Source organism: Dendropsophus ebraccatus, chromosome 7, assembly GCF_027789765.1.
Source record: "Dendropsophus ebraccatus isolate aDenEbr1 chromosome 7, aDenEbr1.pat, whole genome shotgun sequence".
Lineage (NCBI taxonomy): Eukaryota > Metazoa > Chordata > Amphibia > Anura > Hylidae > Dendropsophus > Dendropsophus ebraccatus.
Window position 1 is genome coordinate 4,377,184 of NC_091460.1, and position 20,149 is coordinate 4,397,332.

Here is a 20,149-nt window from a genome sequence, read left to right on the forward strand (position 1 = left end):
GTTTACACAGACAGATTTATCTGACAGATCTTTGAAGCCAAACCCAGGAACAGACTATAAACAGGGATCAGGTCATGAAGCAAAGCCTGAGATTTCTCCTCTTTTCAAAAACATTCCTGGCTTTGGCTTCCAAAATCTGTCAGATAAATCTTTCTGTGTAAACGCACCCTAAGGGCCCTATTCCACGGGACGATTATCGTTTGGATAATCTTTAACGATTAACGATCTCAAACGACCGCTATTGCGAAAGACCTGAAAACGTTCACTCATTTCCATGGAACGATAATCGTTACTTATGATCGTAATTGCGATCGTTTCTCTTCGCTATTTATTCGCTATTGCGTTCGTATCTATTGAGAACGACCGAACGATGTCTTATTCAATGCGAACGATTTGCGAACGAGCAACGATAAAAATAGGTCCAGGTCTTATTAAACGATCAACGATTTCTCGTTCGGTCGTTAATCGTTAACTGCATTTCAACCGAACGATTATCGTTCAGATTCGAACGATTTAACGATAATCTGAACGATAATCGTCCCGTGGAATAGGGCCCTAAGGCTGGGTTCACACTACGTATATTTGAGGCTGTATTTTTGAGGCTGTATAGCAACCAAAACAAGGAGTGGATTGAAAACACAGAAAGGTTATGATCACATAATGTTGTAATTGAGTGGATGGCCGTCATTTAATGGCAAATATTTGCTGTTATTTTAGAACAACGGCTGTTATATTGAAATAATGGAAGTTATTTACCGTTATATGGCGGCCGTCCACTCAATTACAACATTATGTGAACAGATCCTTTCTGTGTTTTCAATCCACTCCTGGTTTTGGTTGCTATGAGGACCTGACATGAGGACCAAATACAGCCTCAAATATACATAGTGTGAACCCAGCCTAATGGTGCGTTTACACGAAACAATAATTGGCCCGATCGTACGATTAACGATGTGGGAGTAACTATTTTTTTTTTTCATAACGATCAGCGTTTAGACGGTACGATATATCGTACGGAAAATTCGTTTTGCGAACGCTTAAGCCTATCTCACACATTGGTTAAATCGGCGAACGACTGTTCACACGGAACGATTTGCGAATTTTGAAAGATCAAAATGAACGATGTATCGTTCGTCGTTTGATCGTTCGCTGCGTTTACACGTACGATTATCGTTCAAATTCAATCGTTATCGCGCAAATTTGCACGATAATCGTTACGTGTAAACGCACCATAAATCTCTAAATGATCCCAGGGAGCACCATCAAATCCATTATTGTTAAATAGAAATAACCTGGTACCACATGCACAGAGAGAGACGCCCAGCAACACTTTGGGTATGTTCACTTGGAATCCAGTCTGTCTCAGTGTGTCAATGCCACGCCTCGCTCTTCACTCAAAGACATGACAGGGGTTTCACTCGGGATTCTGCCAATTTTGGTCAGTGTGAACTTACCTTAGACGAGAAAACAAGGTGAATAACCAGAGAGTCACCACAGAGACCAAACCCTGAAGGAGGAGCTGTATATACCACCACAATAACCTGTATACTCCATAGACTGGAGGATCTGTATATACCACCACAATAACCTGTATACTCCATAGACTGGAGGATCTGTATATACCACCACAATAACCTGTATACTGTACAGACTGGAGGAGCTGTATATACCACCACAATAACCTGTATACTCCATAGACTGGAGGATCTGTATATACCACCACAATAACCTGTATACTCCATAGACTGGAGGATCTGTATATACCACCACAATAACCTGTATACTGTACAGACTGGAGGAGCTGTATATACCACCACAATAACCTGTATACTGTACAGACTGGAGGAGCTGTATATACCACCACAATAACCTGTATACTGTACAGACTGGAGGAGCTGTATATACCACCACAATAACCTGTATACTCCATAGACTGGAGGATCTGTATATACCACCACAATAACCTGTATACTCCATAGACTGGAGGAGCTGTATATACCACCACAATAACCTGTATACTCCATAGACTGGAGGATCTGTATATACCACCACAATAACCTGTATACTCCATAGACTGGAGGATCTGTATATACCACCACAATAACCTGTATACTGTACAGACTGGAGGAGCTGTATATACCACCACAATAACCTGTATACTGTACAGACTGGAGGAGCTGTATATACCACCACAATAACCTGTATACTGTACAGACTGGAGGAGCTGTATATACCACCACAATAACCTGTATACTCCATAGACTGGAGGATCTGTATATACCACCACAATAACCTGTATACTCCATAGACTGGAGGAGCTGTATATACCACCACAATAACCTGTATACTCCATAGACTGGAGGATCTGTATATACCACCACAATAACCTGTATACTCCATAGACTGGAGGATCTGTATATACCACCACAATAACCTGTATACTCCATAGACAGATGGAACTGTATATACCAATACAATAACCCTACCACAGTAAAGAATATAACTAATATAATACTGCCCCCTATATACAAGTATATAACTACTATAATACTGCCCCCTATATACAGGGATATAATACTATAATACTGCTCTCTATATACAAGAATATAACTACTATAATACTGCTCCTATATACAGGAATATACTACTATAATACTGCCTCCTATATACAGGAATATACTACTATAATACTGCTCCTATATACAGGGATATACTACTATAATACTGCCCCTATATACAGGGATATAACTACTATAATACTGCTCCTATATACAGGAATATAACTACTATAATACTGCTCCTATATACAGAAATATAACTACTATAATGGAACAGGGTAGAAAAATAGAGGCGGTCACTCACCATTAGTAGCCGAAAACATTCATTTATTCATCCGGGCATGAACAAAGCAGGGAAGGGGGAAGGTGGAGGAGCAGGTGCAATCAGACGAACGTTTTCACGCTATCGCGCTTCGTCAGGTCTGGCGTGTCTAACACAGGTGGGGGTGTGTTTTATAGGTCATGTGACATATGTGAAAATAGTACAAAAAGTTATAAATAACAAAAAACACATATGCAAAACGCATTAAAACCAAGCCGGAGTAACATATTAGAATAGTAGAGCATTGAGGTCATTTCTCTCATTGAGACCAGACACCCCTGTAGCATCCAATCGGATGATCCATTTCGTCTCGCATTTTAAAAGGAGTTTGAGCCAGTCACTGCCACTGCTGGGGGGGGTTAACCCTTTCCAGGCCTATAATTCTTAAACATTTAGCGTCATTTGCATGATCGTTGCGTATATGATTAATAAGGCGTGGGACGCCCTTACCGGATCGCAGGGAATAGAGGTGCTCTTTGAAGCGAACCCACATAGCTCTTTTAGTTTTCCCTATATAGTATCTATGGCAGGGGCAGATAACTGCATATACAACATGGGTCGTTTTACATGTTATAAATTGTTTTATGAAGCATTCAATGCCTCCGAGGACGATGTATGACTGTGCCAACACCTGAGGGCAGTATTGGCACTGTCCACATCGTCTATTGCCGGATGGCAGGGACTTAGTGAGCCATGATTTAGGGCGATTAATTTTGCCGGCCGAGAATATATCACCTATGGTTTTACTTTTCTTGAAAGTGAATAGGGGTTTGTTAAAAGCGGCACTTTTTATGTCCTCGTCCTGCTCCAAAATGTACCAATGTTTCCTGATGATATTTTTCAGGGTCTCATTCATGGGAGAATTTTGGAAGGAGAACGTAAACCTTTTAAGATTATCATTATGAAGCATATTTTCTCTCAATTTGGGTCTACGTAAGGAGGTAGTGCTTATGTTACAGGCTTTCAGGTATGCGTCGTTGATGACGTCAGAGGGATAACCTCTGGTCAGCAAACGGCTGCGCAACTGATTAGCCTGTACATGGAAGGACTCGTCATGGTTATTAATGCGTCTAATTCTGATCATTTGGCTATAGGGTATTGATCTTTTCACAGATGGAGGGTGGGAACTAGAATAGTGCAACAAGGCATTAGATGCCGTTTCCTTACGGAACACTGATGTGTGAATAGAGTTATCTATAATCTCAATTTTGACGTCTAAAAACTCAAGCTTGGTACCAACGTCAAGATTGACAAAGATCCCACCCTCAGAATTAAAGAGCGGCTGCGGGGACTACTGCACAGAGCAGTGGCTAATAAAGCCCTTGATCAGAAAACAGCCGAGAAGCTCATTCCTGATTCCCCCCGCACCCCAAAATGGTATTTGTTACCAAAGATACATAAGTCACTGAGCCGGCCGCCGGGCCGTCCCATCGTCTCGGCGGTCGGCTCAGTGACGGAAGGAGTATCACAATATCTAGATTGGGCCCTTCGTCCTTTGCTTCCCACCTTCGCTACCTATTTGAAAGACACTAATGACTTTCTGCACGCATTAGACACCATCTCCTGGCAGTCTGGTTATTCTATGGCGTCCATCGATGTCGAGAGCCTGTACACCCGCATCCCCCATGATGCGGGTGTGGGGGCTGTCGATCACATCCTTGGGCGCACGGGTCAATCACCAGCTTTTAGATCCTTTATCAGTGAAGCTCTTCTGTTTGTTTTGGGCAATAATTGTTTTATGTTTGAGGGAGATTGGTACCGTCAGGAGACCGGCACTGCGATGGGCACACCGGTCTCCTGTACGTACGCCAATCTCTTTCTTTCTTGGGTAGAACAAAATTTAATTTTTTCTGTCAATAACCCTTTCATTAAATACATTGTTTCTTTTTTCAGATATGTGGACGACATTTTCATTGTTTGGAATGCCTCACCTGAGACTTTCCTTGAATTCGTCACATATCTGAATACTCATAATTTTGTGAACATGTTTTTTACATCTAATTTTGGTGGTACCAAGCTTGAGTTTTTAGACGTCAAAATTGAGATTATAGATAACTCTATTCACACATCAGTGTTCCGTAAGGAAACGGCATCTAATGCCTTGTTGCACTATTCTAGTTCCCACCCTCCATCTGTGAAAAGATCTATACCCTATAGCCAAATGATCAGAATTAGACGCATTAATAACCATGACGAGTCCTTCCATGTACAGGCTAACCAGTTGCGCAGCCGTTTGCTGACCAGAGGTTATCCCTCTGACGTCATCAAGGACGCATACCTGAAAGCCTGTAACATAAGCACTACCTCCTTACGTAGACCCAAATTGAGAGAAAATATGCTTCATAATGATAATCTTAAAAGGTTCACGTTCTCCTTCCAAAATTCTCCCATGAATGAGACCCTGAAAAATATCATCAGGAAACATTGGTACATTTTGGAGCAGGACGAGGACATAAAAAGTGCCGCTTTTAACAAACCCCTATTCACTTTCAAGAAAAGTAAAACCATAGGTGATATATTCTCGGCCGGCAAAATTAATCGCCCTAAATCATGGCTCACTAAGTCCCTGCCATCCGGCAATAGACGATGTGGACAGTGCCAATACTGCCCTCAGGTGTTGGCACAGTCATACATCGTCCTCGGAGGCATTGAATGCTTCATAAAACAATTTATAACATGTAAAACGACCCATGTTGTATATGCAGTTATCTGCCCCTGCCATAGATACTATATAGGGAAAACTAAAAGAGCTATGTGGGTTCGCTTCAAAGAGCACCTCTATTCCCTGCGATCCGGTAAGGGCGTCCCACGCCTTATTAATCATATACGCAACGATCATGCAAATGACGCTAAATGTTTAAGAATTATAGGCCTGGAAAGGGTTAACCCCCCCAGCAGTGGCAGTGACTGGCTCAAACTCCTTTTAAAATGCGAGACGAAATGGATCATCCGATTGGATGCTACAGGGGTGTCTGGTCTCAATGAGAGAAATGACCTCAATGCTCTACTATTCTAATATGTTACTCCGGCTTGGTTTTAATGCGTTTTGCATATGTGTTTTTTGTTATTTATAACTTTTTGTACTATTTTCACATATGTCACATGACCTATAAAACACACCCCCACCTGTGTTAGACACGCCAGACCTGACGAAGCGCGATAGCGTGAAAACGTTCGTCTGATTGCACCTGCTCCTCCACCTTCCCCCTTCCCTGCTTTGTTCATGCCCGGATGAATAAATGAATGTTTTCGGCTACTAATGGTGAGTGACCGCCTCTATTTTTCTACCCTGTTCCATGTTGGACTGTTTTCTTGGGCGTTGTGCACCTCCATCAGCCGTAATCACATCCAGGAGAGAGCTTGCCTTTCCACAGGACTGCTAATATAGTGTGCATTTCCGTAGTGCCAGCCATCCAGTTCTCACCCGATATTATATAACTACTATAATACTGCTCCTATATACAGGGATATAACTACTATAATACTGCCCCCTATATACAGCGATATAACTACTATAATACTGCCCCTATATACAGCGATATAACTACTATAATACTGCTCCTATATACAGCAATATAACTACTATAATACTGCCCCTATATACAGGGATATAACTACTATAATACTGCTCCCTATATACAGGAATATAACTACTATAATACTGCCCCTATATACAGGGATATAACTACTATAATACTGCTCCCTATATACAGGAATATACTACTATAATACTGCTCCTATATACAGGAATATACTACTATAATACTGCCCCTATATACAGGAATATACTACTATAATACTGCCTCCTATATACAGGAATATACTACTATAATACTGCCTCCTATATACAGGAATATAACTACTATAATACTGCCCCTATATACAGGGATATAACTACTATAATACTGCCCCCTATGTTTGTATTTTATCATTTCTTTTTATTTACACGTTTCGGTAATGTACATGAAGCATATTTTTACATCACGTGGGCGGTGCTGTGAGCGGGTCATGTGCTCCTCTCAGTCTGTGTGGCCCCCAGATGGTGGGCGGGGTCAGCGCTCTGGTGGGCGTGCAGCGCCAGGTTCCTGTGGTAACACTCCAGGCTGCACAGCGGGACACCAGTCTTAGAGCAGGAGTATTTCTTCGGGTTGGAGCAGCCGGGGGTACCACAGAGCCGGGGGGCGGGTAATGCGGCTCGTGGCTCGGCGGGGGTGGGGTAGGGCACTCCGGGAGGGTAGGACACTGTGATACTATGGGCAGTGTTCTGGTAGCGCATGGTGGGACATGGCGGCTGTCGGCCTCCTCTTCTCCCAGATGTGGGTTTGGCGCCCCGGGATTTGGAGGTCTTGGTCAGCCTCTCGATGGTCTGCTTCTTGCTCTCTTCAGCCTTCTTTGCCGCCTGCAGTCTTCGCTTTCGAGCCTTCTCCTCCCTCTTCACCAACATCTCCTGAGACATCTCCTGTGGAGGCCGGGCGTAGACAGCGGGGGGGTAGAGAGGGGCGGCGGGGGTCTGCTGCTTCTGGAGGAGGGCTTTCTGTGGAGAGGACACAGCAGATAGGAGGACACAGGAATACGAGGGAGATGAGAAGGTGCCCCACCCCCACACTCACCTGCCGGGCGGTCAGCAGCGTCTCATCCGTCTCTCTCTTCAAATCCCCATTGACGTCCAAGTCTCCTCTCTCCAGAGCGTCCAACCAGCGCATCTCCTCATCCTGCTCCGACACCGGGACCCCGGCCGGGGAGGGCAGCGGGTCCATGTTACTGTCCTCATCTAGGGAAACCCAGCATGTCATGTGCCCACCGAGGGCATACAGGCACAAGGAGGGGTGTATATTGAGTGTGGCACAGGAGACACACAACATGGGCGCAGATGGCACAGGAGACACACAACATGGGCACAGATGGCACAGGAGACACACAACATGGGCACAGGAGACACACATGGGCGCAGATGGCACAGGAGACACACATCATGGGCACAGGAGACACACAACATGGGCGCAGATGGCACAGGAGACACACAACATGGGCACAGATGGCACAGGAGACACACAACATGGGCACAGGAGACACACATGGGCGCAGATGGCACAGGAGACACACATCATGGGCACAGGAGACACACAACATGGGCACAGATGGCACAGGAGACACAACATGGGCACAGATGGCACAGGAGACACAACATGGGCACAGATGGCACAGGAGACACACAACATGGGCACAGGAGACACACATGGGCGCAGATGGCACAGGAGACACACATCATGGGCACAGGAGACACACAACATGGGCACAGATGGCACAGGAGACACAACATGGGCACAGATGGCACAGGAGACACAACATGGGCACAGATGGCACAGGAGACACAACATGGGCACAAATGGCACAGGGGACACAACATGGGCGCAGATGGCACAGGAGACACAACATGGGCGCAGATGGCACAGGAGACACACAACATGGGCACAGATGGCACAGGAGACACACAACATGGGCGCAGATGGCACAGGAGACACACAACATGGGCACAGGAGACACACAACATGGGCGCAGATGGCACAGGAGACACACATCATGGGCACAGGAGACACACAACATGGGCACAGATGGCACAGGAGACACAACATGGGCACAGATGGCACAGGAGACACAACATGGGCACAGATGGCACAGGAGACACAACATGGGCACAGATGGCACAGGAGACAACATGGGCACAGATGGCACACATGACAACATGGGCATGGATGGCACAGGAGACAACATGGGCACGGATGGCACAGGAGACACAACATGGGCACAGATGGCACACATGACAACATGGGCATAGATGGCACAGGAGACAACATAAGCACAGATGGCACAGGAGACACACAACATGGGCACAGATGGCACAGGAGACACAACATGGGTATAGGAGACACACAACATGGGCACAGATGGCACAGGAGACACACAACATGGGCACAGATGGCACAGGAGACACACAACATGGGCACAGATGGCACAGGAGACAATATGGGCACAGATGGCACAGGAGACAACATGGGCACAGATGGCACAGGAGACAACATGGGCACAGATGGCACAGGATACAACATGGGCACAGATGGCACAGGAGACAACATGGGCACAGATGGCACAGGAGACAACATGGGCACAGATGGCACAGGAGACAACATGGGCACAGATGGCACAGGAGACACAACATGGGCACAGATGGCACACATGACAACATGGGCATAGATGGCACAGGAGACAACATAAGCACAGATGGCACAGGAGACACACAACATGGGCACAGATGGCACAGGAGACACAACATGGGTATAGGAGACACACAACATGGGCACAGATGGCACAGGAGACAACATGGGCACAGATGGCACAGGAGACACACAACATGGGCACAGATGGCACAGGAGACACACAACATGGGTATAGGAGACACACAACATGGGCACAGATGGCACAGGAGACACACAACATGGGCACAGATGGCACAGGAGACACACAACATGGGCGCAGATGGCACAGGAGACACACAACATGGGTATAGGAGACACACAACATGGGCACGCACATGATACACACAACATGGGCACACAACAATACACTGAAAGAATCAGACACCATCATCATCCATGACCAACACTCTTAACCTTCGTAGACCTCCCACCATCACCACCACCAATCCCATCAGAGGATTTCACCGACTCCATCCACCATCATGGGTAACATCAACCACTAACGCACCCCCCCCCCACACACACTGCAATCCTCATCACCCCCTCCGTCACCCGTCCGCCATCTTGCTTACCTAGCCAGGCTCTGTACTGCTCTATGGGGACACCTTCCAGCGGCTCATCGTCTTCATCCACCACCATGAGCGGCGACTGAGAGCAGGACTGCTCCGGGATGACTGTGAATGTGGGGACACTGCGGAGAGAATGGAGCCTGATGACTGGTCAGTACGCAGAGCGGGGGCGGGGGTGTGTGATTGGTCAGTACACAGAGCGGGGGCAGTGCCCGGGGAGGGGGGGTGATTGGTCAGTACACAGAGCGGGGGCAGTGCCCGGGGAGGGGGGGGGGTGATTGGTCAGTACACAGAGCGGGGGCAGTGCCTGGGGGGTGGGGGTGGGGCGATTGGTCAGTACACAGAGCGGGGGCAGTGCCTGGGGGGTGGGGGTGGGGCGATTGGTCAGTACACAGAGCGGGGGCAGTGCCGGGGGGGGGGGGGTGATTGGTCAGTACACAGAGCGGGGGCAGTGCCCGGGGAGGGGGGGTGATTGGTCAGTACACAGAGCGGGGGCAGTGCCTGGGGGGTGGGGGTGGGGCAATTGGTCAGTACACAGAGCGGGGGCAGTGCCCGGGGAGGGGGGGGTGATTGGTCAGTACACAGAGCGGGGGCAGTGCCCGGGGGGGGTGATTGGTCAGTACACAGAGCGGGGGCAGTCAGTACACAGAGCGGGGGCAGTGCCCGGGGGGGGGGGGATTGGTCAGTACACAGAGCGGGGGCAGTGCCCGGGGAGGGGGGGGGGGGGGTGATTGGTCAGTACACAGAGCGGGGGCAGTGCCCGGGGAGGGGGGGGGGTGATTGGTCAGTACACAGAGCGGGGGCAGTGCCCAGGGGAGGGGGGGGGGGGGTGATTGGTCAGTACACAGAGCGGGGGCAGTGCACGGGGGGGGGGGGGGGCGTGATTGGTCAGTACACAGAGCGGGGGCAGTGCACGGGGGGGTGATTGGTCAGTACACAGAGCGGGGCAGTGCCCAGGGGGGTGATTGGTCAGTACACAGAGCGGGGGCAGTGCACGGGGGGGAAGGCGTGATTGGTCAGTACACAGAGCGGGGCAGTGCCCAGGGGGGTGATTGGTCAGTACACAGAGCGGGGGCAGTGCACGGGGGGAAGGCGTGATTGGTCAGTACACAGAGCGGGGCAGTGCCCAGGGGGGTGATTGGTTAGTACACAGAGCGGGGGCAGTGCCCGGGGAGGGTGATTGGTTAGTACACAGAGCGGGGGCAGTGCCCGGGGGGGGTGATTGGTTAGTACACAGAGCGGGGGCAGTGCCCGGGGAGGGGGGGTGATTGGTCAGTACACAGAGCGGGGGCAGTGCCCGGGGAGGGGGGGTGATTGGTCAGTACACAGAGCGGGGGCAGTGCCCAGGGGGGTGATTGGTTAGTACACAGAGCGGGGGCAGTGCCCGAGGGGGGGTGGGGGTGGGGGTCACTTACCTCTTTGTACCCAGCACTTGTCCCCCCAGCTTGATCTTGAGCCGGAGCTGGGGCTTTGGTGCGGCCTTGCTGTGGGCTGTGGTGGCGCCGCCCTCCTGGTGATGCTTCTTCTTATGTTTCTTGTGCTTCTTGTGTTTCTTTTTGTGGGGGCCGTGAGACCCGACATCATCCTCGTCCCCTGAGAACCCCAAATGTCATCAGACATAAACCACCTTCTCATCCTCACTATGGGGCCTGGTGACCTCACTGCTATGGGGGGCGCTGCGGCCTGGTGACCTCACTGCTATGGGGGGCGCTGCGGCCTGGTGACCTCACTGCTATGGGGGGCGCTGCGGCCTGGTGACCTCACTGCTATGGGGGGCGCTGCGGCCTGGTGACCTCACTGCTATGGGGGGCGCTGCTATGGGGGGGCGCTGCGGCCTGGTGACCTCACTGCTATGGGGGGCGCTGCGGCCTGGTGACCTCACTGCTATGGGGGGCGCTGCGGCCTGGTGACCTCACTATGGGGGCGCTGCGGCCTGGTGACCTCACTGCTATGGGGGGCGCTGCGGCCTGGTGACCTCACTGCTATGGGGGGCGCTGCGGCCTGGTGACCTCACTGCTATGGGGGGCGCTGCGGCCTGGTGACCTCACTGCTATGGGGGGCGCTGTGGCCTGGTGACCTCACTGCTATGGGGGGCGCTGCGGCCTGGTGACCTCACTGCTATGGGGGGGGCGCTGCGGCCTGGTGACCTCACTGCTATGGGGGGGCGCTGCGGCCTGGTGACCTCACTATGGGGGCGCTGCGGCCTGGTGACCTCACTGCTATGGGGGGGCGCTGCGGCCTGGTGACCTCACTGCTATGGGGGGGGCGCTGCGGCCTGGTGACCTCACTGCTATGGGGGGCGCTGCGGCCTGGTGACCTCACTGCTATGGGGGGCGCTGCGGCCTGGTGACCTCACTGCTATGGGGGGCGCTGCGGCCTGGTGACCTCACTGCTATGGGGGGTGTTGCCTGTCTGTATATAATGATCTCCTCCCCCTATAATAGTGTCTGTATATAATGATCCTCCCCTATAATAGTGTCTGTATATAATGATCTCCCCCTATAATAGTGTCTGTATATAATGATCTCCTCCCCTATAATAGTGTCTGTATATAATGATCTCCTCCTATAATAGTGTCTGTATATAATGATCTCCTCCCCCTATAATAGTGTCTGTATATAATGATCCTCCCCTATAATAGTGTCTGTATATAATGATCTCCCCCTATAATAGTGTCTGTATATAATGATCTCCTCCCCTATAATAGTGTCTGTATATAATGATCTCCTCCCCCTATAATAGTGTCTGTATATAATGATCTCCACCTATAATAGTGTCTGTATATAATGATCTCCTCCCCCTATAATAGTGTCTGTATATAATGATCCCCCCCTATAATAGTGTCTGTATATAATGATCTTCTCCCCCTATAATAGTGTCTGTATATAATGATCCCCCCCTATAATAGTGTCTGTATATAATGATCCCCCCCTATAATAGTGTCTGTATATAATGATCTCCTCCTATAATAGTGTCTGTATATAATGATCTCCTCCTATAATAGTGTCTGTATATAATGATCCCCCCCTATAATAGTGTCTGTATATAATGATCTCCTCCCCCTATAATAGTGTCTGTATATAATGATCTCCTCCCTATAATAGTGTCTGTATATAATGATCTCCCCCCCCTATAATAGTGTCTGTATATAATGATCTCCCCCTATAATAGTGTCTGTATATAATGATCTCCTCCCCCTATAATAGTGTCTGTATATAATGATCCCCCCTATAATAGTGTCTGTATATAATGATCTCCCCCTATAATAGTGTCTGTATATAATGATCTCCTCCCCCCTATAATAGTGTCTGTATATAATGATCTCCTCCCCCTATAATAGTGTCTGTATATAATGATCTCCTCCCCCTATAATAGTGTCTGTATATAATGACCTCCCCCTATAATAGTGTCTGTATATAATGATCTCCTCCCCCTATAATAGTGTCTGTATATAATGATCCCCCCCTATAATAGTGTCTGTATATAATGATCTCCCCCTATAATAGTGTCTGTATATAATGATCCCCCTATAATAGTGTCTGTATATAATGATCTCCTCCCCCTATAATAGTGTCTGTATATAATGCTTTCCCCCTATAATAGTGTCTGTATATAATGATCTCCTCCCCCTATAATAGTGTCTGTATATAATGCTTTCCCCCTATAATAGTGTCTGTATATAATGCTTTCCCCCTATAATAGTGTCTGTATATAATGATCTCCTCCCCCTATAATAGTGTCTGTATATAATGATCTCCTCCCCCTATAATAGTGTCTGTATATAATGATCTCCTCCCCCTATAATAGTGTCTGTATATAATGATCTCCTCCCCCTATAATAGTGTCTGTATATAATGATCTCCTCCTATAATAGTGTCTGTATATAATGATCTCCTCCCCCTATAATAGTGTCTGTATATAATGATCTCCTCCCCCTATAATAGTGGTCTGTATATAATGATCCTCCCCTATAATAGTGTCTGTATATAATGATCCTCCCCTATAATAGTGTCTGTATATAATGATCTCCCCCTATAATAGTGTCTGTATATAATGATCCTCCCCTATAATAGTGTCTGTATATAATGATCCTCCCCTATAATAGTGTCTGTATATAATGATCTCCCCCTATAATAGTGTCTGTATATAATGATCTCCTCCCCCTATAATAGTGTCTGTATATAATGATCTCCTCCCCTATAATAGTGTCTGTATATAATGATCCCCCCTATAATAGTGTCTGTATATAATGATCTTCTCCCCCTATAATAGTGTCTGTATATAATGATCTCCTCCCCTATAATAGTGTCTGTATATAATGATCTCCTCCCCTATAATAGTGTCTGTATATAATGATCTCCTCCCCTATAATAGTGTCTGTATATAATGATCTCCTCCCCTATAATAGTGTCTGTATATAATGATCTCCTCCCCTATAATAGTGTCTGTATATAATGATCTCCTCCCCCTATAATAGTGTCTGTATATAATGACCTCCCCCTATAATAGTGTCTGTATATAATGACTCTCCCCTATAATAGTGTCTGTATATAATGATCTCCTCCCCCTATAATAGTGTCTGTATATAATGATCTCCTCCTATAATAGTGTCTGTATATAATGATCTCCTCCCCCTATAATAGTGTCTGTATATAATGATCTCCTCCCCCTATAATAGTGTCTGTATATAATGCTTTCCCCCTATAATAGTGTCTGTATATAATGATCTCCTCCCCTATAATAGTGTCTGTATATAATGCTTTCCCCCCTATAATAGTGTCTGTATATAATGCTTTCCCCCTATAATAGTGTCTGTATATAATGATCTCCTCCCCCTATAATAGTGTCTGTATATAATGATCTCCTCCCCCTATAATAGTGTCTGTATATAATGATCTCCTCCCCCTATATAGTGTCTGTATATAATGATCTCCTCCCCCTATAATAGTGTCTGTATATAATGATCTCCTCCCCTATAATAGTGTCTGTATATAATGATCTCCTCCCCTATAATAGTGTCTGTATATATGATCTCCTCCCCTATAATAGTGTCTGTATATTAATGATCTCCTCCTATAATAGTGTCTGTATATAATGATCTCCTCCCCCTATAATAGTATCTGTATATAATGATCTCCTTCCCCCTATAATAGTGTCTGTGATATAATGATCTCCTCCCCTATAATAGTGTCTGGATATAATGTCCTCCCCTATAATAGTGTCTGTATATAATGATCCTCCCCTATAATAGTGTCTGTATATAATGATCTCCTCCCCCTATAGAGTGTCTGTATATAATGATCTCCTCCCCCTATAATAGTGTCTGTATATAATGAATCCTCCCCCTATCATAGTGTCTGTATATAATGATCTCCTCCCCCTATAATAGTGTCTGTATATAATGATCTCCCCCTATAATAGTGTCTGTATATAATGATCCTCCCCCTATAATAGTGTCTGTATATAATGATCCTCCCCCTATAATAGTGTCTGTATATAATGATCTCCCCCTATAATAGTGTCTGTATATAATGATCTCCTCCCCTATAATAGTGTCTGTATATAATGATCTCCTCCCCTATAATAGTGTCTGTATATAATGATCCTCCCCTATAATAGTGTCTGTATATAATGATCTTCCTCCCCCTATAATAGTGTCTGTATATAATGATCTCCTCCCCCTATACTAGTGTCTGTATATAATGATCTCCTCCCCCTATCATAGTGTCTGTATATAATGATCTCCTCCCCCTATAATAGTGTCTGTATATAATGCCTCCCCCCTATAATAGTGTCTGTATATAATGATCCTCCCCTATAATAGTGTCTGTATATAATGATCTCCTCCCCCTATAATAGTGTCTGTATATAATGATCTCCTCCCCTATAATAGTGTCTGTATATAATGATCTCCTCCCCTATAATAGTGTCTGTATATAATGATCTCCCCCCTATAATAGTGTCTGTATATAATGATCTCCTCCCCTATAATAGTGTCTGTATATAATGATCTCCTCCCTATAATAGTGTCTGTATATAATGATCTCCCCCTATAATAGTGTCTGTATATAATGATCCCCCCTATAATAGTGTCTGTATATAATGATCTCCTCCCCCTATAATAGTGTCTGTATATAATGATCTCCTCCTATAATAGTGTCTGTATATAATGATCTCCTCCCCCTATAATAGTGTCTGTATATAATGATCTCCTCCCCTATAATAGTGTCTGTATATAATGATCTCCTCCCCCTATAATAGTGTCTGTATATAATGATCTCCCCCCCTATAATAGTGTCTGTATATAATGATCTCCTCCCCCTATAATAGTGTCTGTATATAATGATCTCCTCCCCCTATAATAGTGTCTGTATATAATGATCTCCTCCCCCTATAATAGTGTCTGTATATAATGATCTCCTCCCTATAATAGTGTCTGTATATAATGATCTCCTCCCCCTATAATAGTGTCTGTATATAATGATCTCCTCCCCCTATAATAGTGTCTGTATATAATGATCTCTCCCCCTATAATAGTGTCTGTATATAATGATCTCCTCCCCCTATAATAGTGTCTGTATATAATGATCTCCTCCCCCTATAATAGTGTCTGTATATAATGATCTCCTCCTATAATAGTGTCTGTATATAATGATCTCCTCCCCCTATAATAGTGTCTGTATATAATGATCTCCTCCCCCTATAATAGTGTCTGTATATAATGCTTTCCCCCTATAATAGTGTCTGTATATAATGATCTCCTCCCCCTATAATAGTGTCTGTATATAATGCTTTCCCCCTATAATAGTGTCTGTATATAATGCTTTCCCCCTATAATAGTGTCTGTATATAATGATCTCCTCCCCCTATAATAGTGTCTGTATATAATGATCTCCTCCTATAATAGTGTCTGTATATAATGATCTCCTCCCCCTATAATAGTGTCTGTATATAATGATCTCCTCCCCCTATAATAGTGTCTGTATATAATGATCCTCCCCTATAATAGTGTCTGTATATAATGATCCTCCCCTATAATAGTGTCTGTATATAATGATCTCCCCCTATAATAGTGTCTGTATATAATGATCCTCCCCTATAATAGTGTCTGTATATAATGATCCTCCCCTATAATAGTGTCTGTATATAATGATCTCCCCCTATAATAGTGTCTGTATATAATGATCTCCTCCCCCTATAATAGTGTCTGTATATAATGATCTCCTCCCCCTATAATAGTGTCTGTATATAATGATCCCCCCTATAATAGTGTCTGTATATAATGATCTTCTCCCCCTATAATAGTGTCTGTATATAATGATCTCCTCCCCCTATAATAGTGTCTGTATATAATGATCTCCTCCCCCTATAATAGTGTCTGTATATAATGATCTCCTCCCCCTATAATAGTGTCTGTATATAATGACCTCCCCCTATAATAGTGTCTGTATATAATGACCTCCCCCTATAATAGTGTCTGTATATAATGATCTCCTCCCCCTATAATAGTGTCTGTATATAATGATCTCCCCCTATAATAGTGTCTGTATATAATGATCTCCCCCTATAATAGTGTCTGTATATAATGATCTCCCCCTATAATAGTGTCTGTATATAATGATCTCCTCCCCTATAATAGTGTCTGTATATAATGATCTCCTCCCCCTATAATAGTGTCTGTATATAATGATCTCCCCCCCCTATAATAGTGTCTGTATATAATGATCTCCCCCCCCTATAATAGTGTCTGTATATAATGATCTCCCTCCCCTATAATAGTGTCTGTATATAATGATCTCCTCCCCCTATAATAGTGTCTGTATATAATGATCTCCTCCTATAATAGTGTCTGTATATAATGATCTCCTCCCCTATAATAGTGTCTGTATATAATGATCTCCCCCCCCTATAATAGTGTCTGTATATAATGATCTCCCCCCCCCCATAATAGTGTCTGTATATAATGATCTTCCCTCCCCTATAATAGTGTCCTGTATATAATGATCTCCTCCCCTATATATAGTGTCTGTATATAATGATCTCCTCCTATAATAGTGTCTGTATATAATGATCTCCCCCTATAATAGTGTCTGTATATAATGATCTCCCCCTATAATAGTGTCTGTATATAATGATCCCCCCTATAATAGTGTCTGTATATAATGATCTCCTCCCCCTATAATAGTGTCTGTATATAATGATCTCCTCCCCCTATAATAGTGTCTGTATATAATGATCTCCTCCCCCTATAATAGTGTCTGTATATAATGATCTCCTCCCCCTATAATAGTGTCTGTATATAATGATCTCCTCCCCCTATAATAGTGTCTGTATATAATGATCTCCTCCCCTTATAATAGTGTCTGTATATAATGATCTCCTCCCCCTATAATAGTGTCTGTATATAATGATCCTCCCCCTATAATAGTGTCTGTATATAATGATCTCCTCCCCTATAATAGTGTCTGTATATAATGCTTTCCCCCTATAATAGTGTCTGTATATAATGATCTCCCCCTATAATAGTGTCTGTATATAATGATCTCCCCCTATAATAGTGTCTGTATATAATGATCTCCTCCCCCTATAATAGTGTCTGTATATAATGATCTCCTCCCCCTATAATAGTGTCTGTATATAATGATCTCCTCCTATAATAGTGTCTGTATATAATGATCTCCTCCCCCTATAATAGTGTCTGTATATAATGATCCCCCCTATAATAGTGTCTGTATATAATGATCTCCTCCTATAATAGTGTCTGTATATAATGATCCCCCCCTATAATAGTGTCTGTATATAATGATCTCCTCCTATAATAGTGTCTGTATATAATGATCTCCTCCCCCTATAATAGTGTCTGTATATAATGATCTCCCCCTATAATAGTGTCTGTATATAATGATCTCCCCCTATAATAGTGTCTGTATATAATGATCTCCCCCTATAATAGTGTCTGTATATAATGATCTCCCCCTATAATAGTGTCTGTATATAATGATCTCCTCCCCCTATAATAGTGTCTGTATATAATGATCTCCTCCCCCTATAATAGTGTCTGTATATAATGATCTCCTCCCCCTATAATAGTGTCTGTATATAATGATCTCCTCCCCTATAATAGTGTCTGTATATAATGATCTCCTCCCCTATAATAGTGTCTGTATATAATGATCCTCCCCTATAATAGTGTCTGTATATAATGATCCCCCCTATAATAGTGTCTGTATATAATGATCTCCCCCTATAATAGTGTCTGTATATAATGATCTCCTCCCCCTATAATAGTGTCTGTATATAATGATCTCCTCCCCCTATAATAGTGTCTGTATATAATGATCCCCCCCTATAATAGTGTCTGTATATAATGATCTCCCCCTATAATAGTGTCTGTATATAATGATCTCCTCCCCCTATAATAGTGTCTGTATATAATGATCTCCTCCCCCTATAATAGTGTCTGTATATAATGATCTCCTCCCCCTATAATAGTGTCTGTATATAATGATCCTCCCCTATAATAGTGTCTGTATATAATGATCTCCTCCCCCTATAATAGTGTCTGTATATAATGATCTCCTCCCCCTATAATAGTGTCTGTATATAATGATCTCCTCCCCCTATAATAGCGTCTGTATGAATATAAATCTCTTACCCGTTCCCTCCATGTGTCCGGTAGCCTCTATCCCCGGGATCACAGCGCTTCCGGTCCTGTTCACCCGATAAACTTTCCGACCACAACCTACCCGGGAACGGATCACTGACTATTGTTTCCGGGGGAAGAAAATAACAGCGCGCAGAGCGGCGTCACAGCGCCATGTATGTGGAGGCAGGTACGGCAAGTGCAGCGGGACAAACATCCTCACAACGACCGCATGCTGCAGAGTATTCCTCCACCCCCGCCCTGCACTGCAGAGTATTCTTCCACCCCCCCCCTCGCCCTGCAGAGTATTCCTCCTCGACACACCCACCCTGCAGAGTATTCCTCCCCACAACCCCCCCCGCCCTGCAGAGTATTCCTCCTCCACACACCCCCCCCCCGCCCTGCAGAGTATTCCTCCTCCACCCCCCCCCCGCCCTGCAGAGTATTCCTCCACACACCCCTGCCCTGCAGAGTATTCCTCCTCCACACACACCCGCCCTGCAGAGTATTTCTCCTCCACGCACACCCCCGCCCTGCTCTGCAGAGTATTCTTCTATCCACCCCCCCTCCCTGCAGAGTATTCCTCCACCCACCCCCCCTCACTGCAGAGTATTCCTCCACCCACCCCCCCTCACTGCAGAGTATTCCTCCATTCCCGCCCTGCTCTGCAGAGTATTCTTCCCCCCCCCCGGCCTGCAGAGTATTCCTCCATTTCCGCCCTGCTCTGCAGAGTATTCCGCCACCGCCCCCCCCGCCCTGCAGAGTATTCCCCCCCCCCACCCTGCTCTGCAAAGTATTCCTCC

At 45.4% G+C, this 20,149-nt stretch overlaps 1 protein-coding gene across 1 annotated transcript; it reads right to left on the reverse strand.

Annotated features, from left to right (window-relative positions):
- Window positions 1-6,797: 6,797 nt before the first annotated feature.
- Window positions 6,798-19,483, reverse strand: INO80B (INO80 complex subunit B). The gene is made up of 5 exons (XM_069976233.1): window positions 19,359-19,483; window positions 11,119-11,296; window positions 9,707-9,825; window positions 7,491-7,651; window positions 6,798-7,414 (listed from the first exon to the last, which is right to left on the reverse strand). Exons 1-5 carry the CDS (start codon window positions 19,369-19,371, stop codon window positions 6,887-6,889), a joined length of 999 nt encoding a protein of 332 aa, XP_069832334.1. The 5' UTR covers window positions 19,372-19,483; the 3' UTR covers window positions 6,798-6,886.
- Between the last annotated feature and the right edge of the window lie 666 nt (window positions 19,484-20,149).